The 15,074-nt window shown below is 32.3% G+C and overlaps 1 protein-coding gene across 1 annotated transcript in view; it reads left to right on the top strand.

Moving 5' to 3' along the window:
* LOC115883044 (cGMP-dependent protein kinase, isozyme 2 forms cD5/T2) overlaps positions 1-15,074 on the top strand; it is a 96,757-nt gene that overhangs the window by 75,174 nt on the left and 6,509 nt on the right. The window contains exons 3-6 of the mRNA XM_030901321.1: positions 4,799-5,018; positions 8,478-8,714; positions 8,779-8,925; positions 14,160-14,406. Coding sequence (XP_030757181.1) covers positions 4,799-5,018; positions 8,478-8,714; positions 8,779-8,925; positions 14,160-14,406 — 851 coding nt within the window. The remainder of the gene's footprint in view (positions 1-4,798; positions 5,019-8,477; positions 8,715-8,778; positions 8,926-14,159; positions 14,407-15,074) is intronic.

The raw sequence follows: 15,074 nt of genomic DNA, 5'->3' as shown, positions 1-15,074 counted from the left end.
ATATGTTTACCTCGCTCTGCGCTGCGCTTTCTTACAAATGCGATTTCCCGCATTAAAGGTCCGATAGTCGCATTTGGCAAAAGGAAGTGCAAAGGTGAGCATAGGTCGATCGTGAAGATCGCCAGACGAAATGTATGTGCGCCGTGTGTACGCACCAACAGGGCATCGGCTAGAAAACTTTCGTTTTCAAATTACACAGCCATTAGTTGGCATGGTGTTACGTAAGGTTATGCATAAGCGTTGGTTCATGCCGAGGTAATTACCGAGTTGGTAATAAGTGAAATGTTGTAAGAAGGTATAAAGGATTTCATTAAATATAATATGTTCTTCCTATTTTGGTTTAGATGATCTATATTTTATTCTTGACGAAAATGAAGCTGGCAGAAGTAATTTGTTACATAATATGAGGTTTCTTAGTTCTTATTATGTATTTTTTCATAACAGTTAGTAGTAGAGGGGCCGGCCGTAGCGCAAGCAGTTAGTATGTCGAACTGTGGTTAGAAAGATGCGATAGTACTGGGTTCGATCCTCAGCCAGTACGGTCGCTTTATTTATTTAAATAAAAATATTGATTTTTCTAAATAGAACGACCAGCGAGCCGTTACCTCAAGGACGGCAATGGCAAACCACCTTGAGTACATTTGCCTTGTACAGCCTCTCAAATAGTGCCGTTCGGATTCGGCGATAAACTGTAGGTCTCGTGTACTTGTGAAACACTGATGACACACATCACAAGTACATACGAGAGGAAGCCGACGCTCTGTATAGAGTATGGCACTGTAAGAAGAAGAAGTAGTAGTAGAGTAGAAAAACTTGCTAATTTTGATACTAACAAACTATGTATTCTTATTTATACTTTTTTGTCAATTGATACCTTAGTGGCAACACTGCGATGGATTATGTACACTTTTCTACTTAGAAAAACATCCAGATACGGCAGACAGAAATTTTGCTTTTTCTCAATCGTAAATCTGATGGAACTGAGAAACAGAATCCAACTGTCTATCCGTTGCATTCTAAATTATCAAAGTATCGTCAACATATCGAAGCCAAATTTTTGGTTTGACTCAAATAATTTCATTATATTCCGTGTTACTGGAGAGAACGAGGAAGTCATGGGTCATGGGTTGACCATAATCTTAGGCATAAAACATATCTTTTACTTGTAAGGGTTAATGTAACCTCAAGAGCTCCATCACTCCCTTAAGAGACAGCGAGGTTGTTTCTGAAAATGTTATGTATTTCCTCAATCTAGCTTCGATGATCTCCAACGATTCCTTCAAAGGGATGTTGTAGAAGAAGAAGGTAGAATGTTTAGGAGGGGAGTTCCCCTTTGGAACACACAATCAGACAGTCTCAGGGCTTTAACAAAAGCCAGTATCTGAGACGGCTCCACAGAGGCCAACTCTCCATCCTCGATATCAGCCGTACCAAAGTTCATGGCACGAATGGTCGTCGTCTCGGCGCACTCGGTGATAAGGTGTTTTGGTGTTTCCCCATTTTCCCCACAGAATCTGCATTCGCCGTTGTTTCTCAGCTTCAGCCTACTGAGGTGTTCGTTGAGGAGACAGTGTCCTGTTAGAAACCCCGTGACAATCCAAAGATTGTTTTTACTTAAATCAAGGAAAACCTTTGACGATTGTAAGTTACTTTTTCGAGTGTCTTATACCGTTGGAGAACACCCATTCCAAGTTACAGATGGAGTCTTCCAGATTCTTCAGTTCCGCTTTCAGTTGGTTCCCGTTTGTTTAGGTTGGGTTTAAAAAGGGATGTTAGTGTATATGTAACGGTTAAGGTCCGATATTCGGTTAATATCAACATTACCCGGTTAATCTCGAGAATAACACAAAACAAAATAATCAAAAACAAAACCAAATCCAAACATTAGCCTGTTAATGTCGGCATTAACCGTACATCGGACTTTAACCGTAACATATATACGTCTACCTCAAAACTAACAAACTTGTCTGAAGGACCTAATTCTACGATTCTAATTATATCTACATCTTCATAACTAGTTTCTATTTTTGTAATTAGAAATGATCATGAGTCATTAATAGTGTTGCCAGTAAGTAAGAAATTGACAAAAAAATTGTAATTTTGCTGAAAAATCGTAAAATTACATATTATAAAGTTTGAATTAAAAATTTACAGAAACCGTGTAAATTTACAGAAAAAAAAATAAATCTACAAAAGAGTGCAAATTTGCAAAAAAATTTAAATTTTGCTAAAGATATTTGCGACCTTTATTTATCTTTTCAGTATTATTTTGCAGTTTTTTTAGAATAACTGTATCAACGCTCAAAAAAACATATTTATTTTTGCTTTTCAAAGTTATTTTTCTAGTAAAAATTCATGATCAAAAATGTAATTTATATTACATTATGGTTTCTTAATAAGAAAATGCATTAAATATATCAAAATTCCTATTAAAAATATCTACGTTAACTGAATAAATATACTCGTTCATTGACTTTTGTTGTGTGTTCGTCAAGTTCGTCATGTATATTTACAGCCAGATTATTTCTGACAAACATTAATAATTGATACCCACTAAAGGGAAATTACTTAAAAGTATTTAACGTTGACAAATTATAATAATACAGGGTGAGTAAGTGTAAATGTTTTCAGGGCTGGTAGACCGCGATAAAAGAGACATATTTTCTCTTTTCAGAATTTGTATTTTCAGAACCACTGAATCTTTTATGGGTTTTCTTTTTTGTAAATTTAATCTACTAACTATGATGCCAAATTATCAAAAAATTATGTTTTTTAACTAAAAATGAGTTCCAGAAACACCTAATTTTCAATTTTTACTACCCCTAAAAATATTTGTACTTATTAAAACTTAAGCTAAAACATAATTTCTTGATAATATGGCAACATAGGTGGTATATTAACAAACAATTGAACAAAAACCCGGAAAAAATCTAGTGATTCTTAAAATTTAAGCACAAAATCAGTTTTTTTATTTCAAATTAAAAGAACTCGGCAATTTTGGGCTTGAAAAACGGTAAAGAAAAAATATGTTTCTTTTATCGAGATCTACCAGCCCTGAAAATATTTGAATTTACTTAAGACTCAACCAAATATTTTCGAAATACACTTCTTAAATTACCTTCAAGTATTTTATAATTACTGATATTTGTAATTTAAAGTTAATATCAAATTACTGTTTTATCCCCATAGGCTGAGAAAATACTTGACAGTGACAGTTGTTATTTGTTATTTATTTTTATGCATGTGTCTGTTATTTATATTTTCCCTTATTAATGCACAGGTAACTGTTTCGATAAACAGAGTTTATCTACCACGTCCAAAATTGCGTTTATTGTACAGATGTTGAAAAAAATGAAAATCCGTTTCTCTGTACAATTCTAGTCATTTCCAATTATATATTTTATGGCTTATTCCGTTCAACCACAGCTGTGTAATAAAATAAAATAAAATTATCTATAAAATCGAGGAAAACTATAAAGCAACTCCGCACAAGACAAACACAAAGCAATCAAATGAATATAAAGCAACTCGATGTCAGCGTTCGGTGGCATGCACTTTCGTCTGTATTTGGTCTCTAAATGCACCGTTAATGGAAGATCATTGTTCTTCCTACGGACCTCCATTTCGACGGCTTTGTCCATAACTCAGAGAAATAAGTAAAGATAGAGGAGTTCTAAAGCAACTGTTAATATAAAACTATATCACATTTTTGTTCAAATCTCTTATGGTCATGGTCAATTACAATTACCAAAATTTGTTTAAAAAACTGATGTTTATACTGGAATTTTCTGTTATTTAATGATTGTTTTAAGCTACAGCAGTACAAAAAAAAGTATTTACCGATCCGCTGAATGAAAAATTTTTTGTGTGATATTAATTAAGACGTCTTAACTAATCCTAAAAAACTGTCAAATCTGTCAAGCCTAGTGGGTCACAGAGCATTGCAAGCTCAATAGACTTTTAAAGCTGAAGAAACAGCAGTGCGATAGCTTGGCAAAGGTTGTGGCAGTTACTAGGTGATCAGCCACTGGCAAAGAGCTCTATGAAAGACTGTCAGAATCTTTAAAAATAATACAATGTGAAGAATGCAATCTAAAAATAACAGGACCAAAATACATAGATGCACTGCACTACATATTCAATTTTCCTTTATTTCACACTAACATCAACTGTCAAAGACAAATTTATAACATGCATAGCAAGAATTTAAAGGGAAATCTTATATTTTGGTACACCTCTGTGCTTACTTGTTTCTCTGAGATATAGACCAATAAACATATCGGATACACGAAGGTAAGAAAGCATTTAGTCATGGTCGCGTGGTTATCTCGTTACTGTTGTAAACGTATTCTTCCTGTTGCCACTATACCGTCACTGTCAGCACACAAAAATGGGACTCTACATCTATTATATAACTTTGCATCACGAAATCATACGGTAACTTTTGTTTGTAGATTTATAGTATTGACGTTACTTCGGAAATTATTTAGAAAAAATCGAAATAAAAATGAAACTTCTACACCCTGTATCTCCAAAACTAAGCATTTTAAGATACATTTATACGAACTTTTTTACCTATTTTTATCTGCAGAATATGCTGCCGAAGTTTCCGGAATACAGTTCGGACCACCCTGTATATTTCAGATTTTTCTGAAAGTATTTTTCTAAGTGACATTCCTACTTTTCAAATTATCAACCTACATATTTCTGAAACGACCTATAGTTATTTACCTTTTAATATCAATATTTGTCCAACATTGACCAGCTAAATTGACCGTATATGTTTCCTTTGTTACAGAGGGATGTGTCGAGGTGTCCAGAGAAGACAAATTCCTGAGCACGTTGACCCCGGGCAAGGTGCTGGGCGAATTGGCCATACTGTACAACTGTCAACGAACCGCCACGATCAAAGCCGCCACCGACTGCAAGCTTTGGGCCATCGAGAGACAATGCTTCCAAACGATCATGATGAGGACTGGCCTCATCAGGCAGGCGGAATATACGGATTTCCTCAAGAGGTTCGTTGAGTATTTTTATGAAATATCTAATCATGGGTAAAATTTCTTTTTTTTTTTTGTTATTAATATTTCTTTTGATTTTATACCCATTATACAGGGTGAGTCTTAAATAAATGCAAATATTTCCACTAGACATAACCTTTATAGACTTTGAGAACTCTTTTGACTTTATACAAGGTGCTACAAAGTTTTTAAAATTTCAAGGATTGCTGAGTTTTTGGTTTGGTTTGGTTTGGAAAAATCAATTTTATTTTTTTCTGTTGTTACTTTTTAAAAAATCAAAAAACTAATCGCACATTCTCATAGCCACTTTATTGGAGCTATCTTATGGTTTTTTTAGATTTTCAAATTAGCTAATAGTTTGTGAGAAAACTTAATTTTTTTAAATACGGACCTGCATTTTTTATTTGAGATTTTGAAAGAACTCGGTCTTCTGAGTACAATGATATGCCACACTTGATATTTTTTTTTTGTTTTAGGTACCTTAACAATAACAAAACTATTTAATTATTATTTAAAATAATTTCAAGTCCGACTCTGGTTTTTCAATTTATTTAATCCGATTATATTCATCACAACAATATTGATCAGCGCTAATTAACATTGAATATGGAAAATCAAATTGAAAGATTCAAATAATTAATATCCAGGTCAGCAATTTAAAGATATTATTTTTAACTTTTTTTTATTGTGAATTTGAAATCTCAGTGTACGATCTAATAATATGCATAATATGAATCGTAGTTATGATAAATAAATCAAGTTCTACAACTAGTTTCTAATAAAAAGGGTTACCACCATAGAGGTTACCACCCTCCATAATGCACAAATTTATTTTTCGTTAAATCTTCCGAATATACTTTCCTTATACTTCCGAATGCATTTTGTACTCTTTAATTTTTTTAATTGCTCGTTAATTGTTTTCTACTCTTAATGTTGAAATGTATTGATTTCACTTTTCCAAATGACGTCAAGTAATGCGACAGGTCCAGGAACCTCGCTGGCCATTATACTGCTCTACCAGTTTCAATCCATCTTCCGTGGAAATTATTTGAATGTTTATATTATACATATTTATATTATTTATTTTATATTATTTTTTATTATTTTATTGCATTTGATTTTCCGTATTCAATGTTTTACCCTAAGTCATTGTTAAGTTTGAAAGCTTAACAATATGATAACGATGAATAGATTAAATATTAAAAAAAAACAGAGCCGGACTTGAAATTAGTTTAAATAAATTGTGTTCAAATGTCCAAAACAAAAAAAAGTATTAAGTGTGGCATATCATTATACTCAGGAGACCGAGTTCTTTCAAAACCTAAAATAAAAAATGCAGGTCCGTATTTAAAAAAATTAAGTTGACCTCTGTATCTCACAAATTATCAGCTAATTTGAAAATCTAAAAATACCCTCAGATAGCCCAAATAAAGTGACTATAAGAATGTTTAATTAGTTTTTTTGATTTTCTAAGAAGTAACGACAGTAAAAAATAAAATTGATTTTCAAAAAAATCCGTTTTTTCCAAAAAACTCAGCAATTCTTAAAATTTTTAAAACTTTTTTGATGGCATTTTGGTGAACATCCTAAAGCGCAACTTTGCCCCAATTTAACCCTCTTCGTATCTCTTACGGTTTCCGAGATACCAATGCTCGTACCTCGAATTTGTAGCACCCTGTATATCCTAAGTCTACCTGTATATCCTGTAGCACCCTGTATATTCTAAGTATTTAGGAGCTAACATCAATAGTCAGTGCGACCCGAAAAGAGAAATATTTTCAAGAATTGAGCAAGCGAGAAAAATCTTCGCGAGAATGAAATCATTTTTTACAAGAAGAGACCTCAGTGCGGATCTCAGAACTCGAATGGCCAGATGCTACGTCTTCTCTGTGTTACTCTATGGATGTGAGAGCTGGACACTGGATTCACAGACCGAGAAGAGAATAGAAGCCTTCGAAATGTATATATACAGACGGATGCTGCGAATCTCATGGGGTACAAAGGATCACCAACAATGAAGTACTCCAGCGCATGCAGAAACAAAAAGAGATACTGAACACCATCAAGGAAAGAAAAATGCAATACCTGGGTCATGTGATGAGAGGTGGTAGATACGAAATACTGCGCCTCATAATAGAGGACAAAGTGCAAGGGAAAAGATCAGTAGGAAGACGCCAGAACTCATGGCTAAAAGATTTGAGGAGATGGTTTGAACGCTCGTCTGTGGAAATCTTCCGGGCTGCAGTTTCCAGAGCCACAATTGCCATTTGGATCGCCAATCTTCGGCAGGAGAGGGCGTGATAAGAAGAAGTATATCCTAAAGTAATAATGGAATTTGTTCAAGGCCTGTCAATCCCTAGCGAAACAAGGTATTGATATAAAACAACAAAAAGCTGTTTACAGCAACACTAGATGAAATTTCTCGTCAACTGGACTGAACCAAAAAATTATTAAAAATAAATGGAGAATATCTTAACCATCGCTGAATTTCAAAAATAAATGGAGAATATCTTAACCATTGCTGATTCGCTGAAAACATAGTTCTAATTGCCAATAGTCCTGGAGAACTACAAGCACAAATTAACGAACTAAATACAACCAGCCATAAAGTGGGTCTCGAAATGAAAACTAAAGTAATGTACTAGTAGACAGAAAGGATATTCTAATAAATAACATAACACTGGAAATAGTAGAAGAATTATTATTTGAGAAAACTAATAACACAGCTTGGGATCTCTACTACCAGAAATCAATGGAAGAATTAAGTTAGCATAGAGTACTTACGGAAGAAACTCAATCATACTCAAATCTAGAATGCCACTTTATCTAAAGAAGAAAACATTCGACCAATTTGTACTATAGTCATGACCTTAATGACCTATGTATGCGAAACCAGAACACTTAAAACGACACTGCAGGTCGTACAATGCTCAATGGAACGAAATATACTGGGAATAACCAAGAGAGACCGTAAAAGAATAGAGTGGATACGACAAAAGACCCAGGTAATACATGTCATCCACAGAGTCAGGTCCCTCAAATGGCAATGGGCAAGACACCTGGCAAGAAGGACGGACAACAAATGAACCACAAACATTACAGCATGGTGGTACCCACGAGGAATTAAACGACCTAGAGGAGGACCAAATCAGAGATGGAACCATGATATTAGGAATATAGCAGGGATAATTTGGACCCGCATAGCTAAAAATAGACAACAATGGGCACAACTACAAGGAGAGTATGTGAGGAAGGCTACACCATAATTGAAAATGGTTGAATAAGCTGAAAATGATGATGATGATGATACTGTCTATTATAGAGTCTGAAATAAGTGCAAATATTTTCATGGCTGGTAGATCTCGATAAAATAAACATATTTTTTCTTGACCGTTTTTCAAATAATTAAACCCAAAATAAAAATTGTTTAAACTAAATGTTATTTTGTGTTTTTAGTGTGCCAATATTCAAAGATCTCCCAGAAGAGACTCTGATAAAAATATCAGACGTTCTGGAGGAATGCTACTACGCCCATGGCGACTACATCATCCGGCAAGGGGCCAGGGGTGACACTTTCTTCATTATCAGCAAAGGCCAAGTTAAAGTGACCATCAGGAAGAAGGACTCGCCCGACGAAAAGTTCATCAGGACGTTGTATAAAGGTGACTTCTTTGGAGAGAAAGCATTACACGGGTATGAAGGGTTTTTATACTATTTTCAATATTCTAAAGATTAATGAATTAATTTAAATTTACAGGGATGATCTAAGAACTGCCAATATAATTGTGGATGATCCAGAGGGCGTCACCTGCTTGGTTATTGACAGAGATACGTATATTCAGCTGATATCGAATCTTGATGAAGTCAGGACCAAATACGTTGATGATATTGATGATAGACGAAGGTGAGTTTATACAAATTACTTTTATACTATAGATAATAGAAATTCTAAAATTACAGTTTTTTTTCTAATGCAATATAAAAATATAGTAATTTTTATCTGATACTGGTTTCCAAATAGTGATAAGCGATGAGACTGGTTTTGGTCTTGAAAATTAAAAAATAAGAAAATTTATCAGACAGATATAGTTTTCGAGATATTATAGTATATTTCACTAAAATTTAATTTGCATTAAAATAAAAATAAAACAACGCTTTATTGTACAAAAAGCCAAAACAGCTTCATCGACAAAGCAAAACAAAAAAAGCACAAAAACAAATATACAAATAATACAAAAAATGTCATACAATACAAATCAATTGAAAAAAAAAAATTACGTCATAAAATTACAAATAAAACATATATGGACATTGCAGAACACAGGCGTATCTAGAAAATTTTACAAAAGGAAAACTGTAAATGGATAAAATGATGTTATAATAACATAAAATCAAGAGTTATAAAAAATTAAATACTAGACCTTTAACGAGTGTGTGAGATGATCAAAATATTAAAATTCTAAATTGTTCATGATTAGACATCAACAAAAAAGTCGTTTATCGCATATAGGGCTCTTTCCAGTAAGTATGATTTCAGAGCTTTGCGAAATGCGGGAAAGAATGAAAGTGACTTGATATTCGAAGGCAAATGATTGTACATTTTCTTGGCATTGTACAGTATTGAGCCCTTAACTAGTTCTGAGCTCGGGGTTGGCAGATAAATATCGTGCTCCGCATTCCTAAGTGGATAGTTGTGAGAAGGCCTTTCCGGAATAGAGAATATGTGCTTGCGGATTAAGCAAACGGATTCAAAAATGAATAAGGAAGGAAGAGTCAGTATTTTGAAATTTTTAAAGAAATTCTGGCAGTGAGTTCTACTGTTTAGTCCCAATAAGTATCGAACTGCTCTCTTTTGAAGTTTGAAAATACGATCAAATTTTGTCGCGCAGCAAGTACCCCAGAATGGAAGGGCATAACGAAGATGCGACTCAAAAAGGGCATAATAGACCATTCTAGAGGTTGATGAGTTAAGTTCCTTAGACACTGATCTTAGCGCAAAACAGGCAGAGCTTAGTTTCTTTGATAAGGCTTCGATGTGCAAGTCCCATTTTAAAGAGTTGTCCACAACAAGTCCTAAGAATCTCACAGAGTCCACGACGTCAATAGTGGTGTTATTAAGTACAAAAGGTTGTATAGTACTTTTATATGACAAAACTTTAGTTTTTGGAAGGTTGAGGCATAGGAGATTAGAATCGCACCAAGATTTAATGATGCGTAAGTCACTGGATATAGTATCATATAGTGCCGTAACATCTGGGCCGCTCCAAGTGAAACTAGTATCGTCCACAAAGAGGCAGATTTTACCGCTAATGTCTAGATTTGCAATGTCGTTGATAAACACCAGAAATAAAATAGGGCCAAGTACTGAACCCTGAGGGACACCACATTCTATAGGCTTACAAGAAGACATAGACGTATCAATCCTCACAAGCTGCCTTCTGTTGCCAAGATACGACTTAAGCCATTCGAGCGGCACTCCCTGAATCCATAGTTTTGCAATTTGTTAATTAAGATATTATGATTTACACAGTCGAAAGCCTTAGAGAAATCACAGAAAATTGTAGCTGTAGAGTGATGGTTATTCAGGCTAGAGTATACATTATTAAAAAGGTCGAACATAGCATCATTTGTGCAACTGTTACTTAGAAATCCAAATTGATGGGTAGAAAGTACTTTATATTTAAGGAGAAAAGATAGAAGCCTTTTTTTAACCAATCTTTCAATGATCTTAGATAATGTGGGCAGGAGAGCAATTGGGCGATAGTTCGAAGCTTGATCTTTATCTCCTCCTTTATGCAGAGGAATAATTATTGCTGTCTTAAGGCAGTTTGGAAAACTCCTTTTGGAATGACTCATTAATTAAAGTAGTAAGATAGATTAATGTGCATTCCGGAAGTTCAGAGAACATTTTGAGAGTAAGCCCATCAGTCCCAGATGAGAATTTATTTTTAATACTTTTAATTGTACTACGGAGCTCATCTAATGCTACGGGCGTGAAGAAGAAACTGTGTAAATTCTCATTTGCTTTAGGGAGATATGAATTCATTCTCATGAAAATAATTAAAATACAATTTATTTAAAGATTTTCTATGTACAAAATGCTTGTAGTTGAAATCTATAAAAAAAAAGTGCCAATCTTGTAAGTGTCCTACAACAAGACCAAGACAAATACTAAAACTGGACCCTGCAAAATTAACACTACTGTTATGTTTTTCGTCGGTTCCGTGTGGATAGAAAGTCACAATTTATTTAACACTAATTAACAAAAACAATAACGATAAAAGAACTATTTACAAACGATTTGTAACTATTTATCTAGAAATAATTTATTTTGAATTTTAGCGCGTCAACTGTACTCGTCTATTTATTTCTGTCCTCCTCAGGCCCCAGCCGTCGGATTTTATACCCACAGCTAAAGAGTTTCTCGAATAATCCATAGATCATTAGGTGCATAGGGAAGGTTTCGAATGTTGTCGTATGTACTACTCCATTCCAGTGGAACTCGATTTTTCTCGAACGTTCGTATGAATCATTACGGTGTCTATTCTTTAATGCGATGTTAAGGTCATCTGAGGGCGGGACATATAGTTAGTTTACGCCACACTACTTATTAGACTGCAAGACTAAAGACCAAGGGTGTCTTGGTTTTGATCTTGCGTTTGCTCATCACTATTTTCAAACATGTCTAATTTTTTAGTATTCCACTAAAAAATTAGGCATTTTTTTCTAATAAAATATTCTAAAATTAAGACTATATGTTTCTAACAAACATTTAGCGAACATTACTGTTAACTTTGAAAATAACACTATTTAATGACATATTGGAAAGCAAACATGTTTGTATTTATAATCCTAAATTCTATAGGTTCTTTTATTACAATTTTTCTTATCTAATAACTTGAAATGTCTTTGTATGTTTATGCTTTTCCTGGATCTTAGACATAGTAAGTATTTTTCATAGCCCACTAATAATATTCAACAAACATTGAAGGAAAGATACCTAGTCAATTTCCTATTTTTACATTTGCCATAAAATGCCATTTTTATATTTTAAATTTCACATTTTAATAATTTCAAAAAAAAGGACATAAAATTAAAATTATGTATGTTTAATTAACAAAAATTACTACTTTTTCATAATAACTTAATGGATGTGCAATTACCATAAAATTATGTCTTTTTGCGGATTAATTTTAATGCAGAAATGTAGGTAATTATTTGCTTCATTATATTTTATTTTTTAGCATTTGCTGCCAGAAATTATATTTTCTTCTCATTCGTTTTTACTATCTTCTAAATATGTTTCGTTGTCATTAAATTATAAAAAATACACAGAAAAGATTTTTTTCTTCAAACATTCTGTTAGCAACTACAAAAGTTCTTTTTCTTTAAAGATTTAATGATTTTTCTGTAAAATAATGTATCTATTGAGAAGTTAAATTTTTCTTTCTATTTTACTTTGTCTTTTTTGTATGAAAAACTTTAAGGCATTTGTAGATTCTATATTATTTAATAAAAATTTAAATTAAGAATTTTTAACTTCTAATGGTCTTTTTTTTAATTTAAATCAATATATTAACAAAATAAGTTAGAGTTTTTTGCCAGTTGCTTTTAAAATGTAGAAACCACTGCCAACATATAGTTATTTATAACAAAATTAATAAAAAAAATTAGTAGTCTTTAAGTAATCGTCCTTGTTTTTCTTTCAAATGGTAGTCAAAATTTATTGCTGAAAATATAAATAGAATTATATAAATATACAATGTCGTAGCTCTAAACTTGAGTTCATTACCAGTAAAACAAAGAAAAAGACAATTTTTATGCTAAGAATTAAACAATATACAGGGTGGTCTGAACTGTATTCCGGAAACTTTGGCAGCATATTCTGCAGATAAAAATAAGTAAAAAAGTTCGTATGAATGTATGTCCTAAAATGCTTAGTTTCGGAGATACAGGGCGTAAAAGTTCCATTTTTATTTGGAATTTTTCCAAATAATTTATGAAGTAACGTCAATATTTGGATGAAAATTGGATTCTAGGAGTTTTTTGACATGAGCAATTTGATTTTGATATCAATATAACTCCTACTTGTAGAGGGCGCCACCTACATACTTTTTAACTGGTTAGAAGAGTCATAAATTTTCGTCCGTACCTGTGTAAAACTACTGAGTAAAAAATATACATTTACGACGTTTTTTACGTAAAAAAAGTCTCTTGGTAAAAATCGCTACGAGTAATGATTCTCGAGATATTTGGAATCGAAATTATCAATACCTGTCATCATTGACATAAATTATCAATACCTGTCATCATTGTCATCATTGACATAAATTAAATATGTTGACTAAATAGTTATTAGACTGAAATCATAAATTTGAAATGTTTTTGTGCGAAATGATTAATTTAAAAAAAATAAAAATTTCCCAAATTTATTATTTTCGTCAAATAACTATCTACTCAACGTGTTTATGTTTTCTCAATAATGACATGTATTGACTATTTCCATTCTAAATATCTTGAGAACGGTTGCTCGTAGTGATTTTTACCAAGAGATATTTTGCACGGAAATGTATATTTTTTTACTCAGTAGTTTTATACAGGTACGGACGAAAAGTTATTACTCTTCAAAACAGTTAAAACACATGTAGGTGGCGCCCCCTGCAAATAGGAGTCATATTGACAACAAAATCCAAATGTCTTATGTCAAAAAACTCCCATACGCCAATTTTCATCCAAATATTGACGTTACTTCAGAAATTATTTGGAAAAAATCGAAACCAAAATTAAACTTCTAACCCTGTATCTCCGAAACTAAGCATTTTAGAACATACATTTATACGAACTTTTTTACTTATAGAATATGCTGCCAAAGTTTCCGGAATACAGTTCGGGCTACCCTGTATTTAAGATTATTTTTATTCGCCATTCATTAAAAAGGGTTAAAAATTCTGGAAGTAAACTAAATAATATATACTATGCATCATATATTAAACACAATAAGAGATAAAAAAAATAACAAAATTGCTTTTGTTGAATTTTGAAAAAAAAAACATTGATTTTTGACACTTCCATAACTTTAGTAAGATATTTAGACAACCATATAAATAATGTACCTAAATTATTCAAATATGTTTATAGACTTAATGAAGAATATGCCAATGTACGATTGGAAGACTTGAAGGTACTCACGACTCTCGGTGTCGGAGGCTTTGGAAGAGTCGAACTAGTCCAAATCTTTGGACAAAACTCCAAATCTTACGCCCTGAAGCAGATGAAGAAGTCGCAAATTGTCGAAACTCGCCAACAACAACACATCATGTCGGAAAAAGAGATCATGGGCGAGGCTAACTGTGATTTTATCGTTAAACTATTTAAAACTTTCAAGGTAAACATTATATTTTAGTTCAAACATTACCAGACAAAATATTTGATAAGCTATATTTAGTATATTTAGTTTATATAATTTATAATATTTTTCTATTGACAATTAATTATATGAAATTGAAATCTATTAGGTCTTCTATATGTATTTTTAAAATAGTGTTTGAAGGTGATTTTATTTTGAAGATATTGAATTTTTGTAGAGAAATTTATGTTTATTTTAGTTTTTTATGTTTTCTGTAATTTAAAAATCTGTTTAAGAGAAAATCTTGAAGTGCTCATAAAAAATAATTTTACTTTCTTATAGAATTCTATTATAAAAAATGATTTAATAATTAATAATAATTGATAATATTATGCTAACATGGCTAAGAAAACGTCTGTTTAGTGTGATAAAAAATAGTGAAAGTTTGTACCTACAAGAACCACATTTTTTAAAATTAGAATTATGGTAATTTAAAATATTAAAGAGCTTTATGACAGTTTTTTATATTAATAATTAAATTAAATTAATGTATTATAATGACAAGAATATCATGAAAACAAAATCTGATAATTTTGTATTGGTTTGGTTTGGTTTTAAAAATCATAATTTCTTAATAATATGGCAACATAAGTGGTGGACCAAACTTAGAAAAGAATAAAAAAAAAGTTCTGTGGTTCTCAACTTAA

Source organism: Sitophilus oryzae, unplaced genomic scaffold (genome assembly GCF_002938485.1).
Source record: "Sitophilus oryzae breed Bouriz unplaced genomic scaffold, Soryzae_2.0 scaffold_1802_pilon_pilon, whole genome shotgun sequence".
NCBI classification, from domain to species: Eukaryota; Metazoa; Arthropoda; class Insecta; order Coleoptera; family Curculionidae; genus Sitophilus; species Sitophilus oryzae.
Note: the sequence above shows the minus strand (reverse complement) of the source record. Positions and strands in the feature narration are given on the sequence as shown.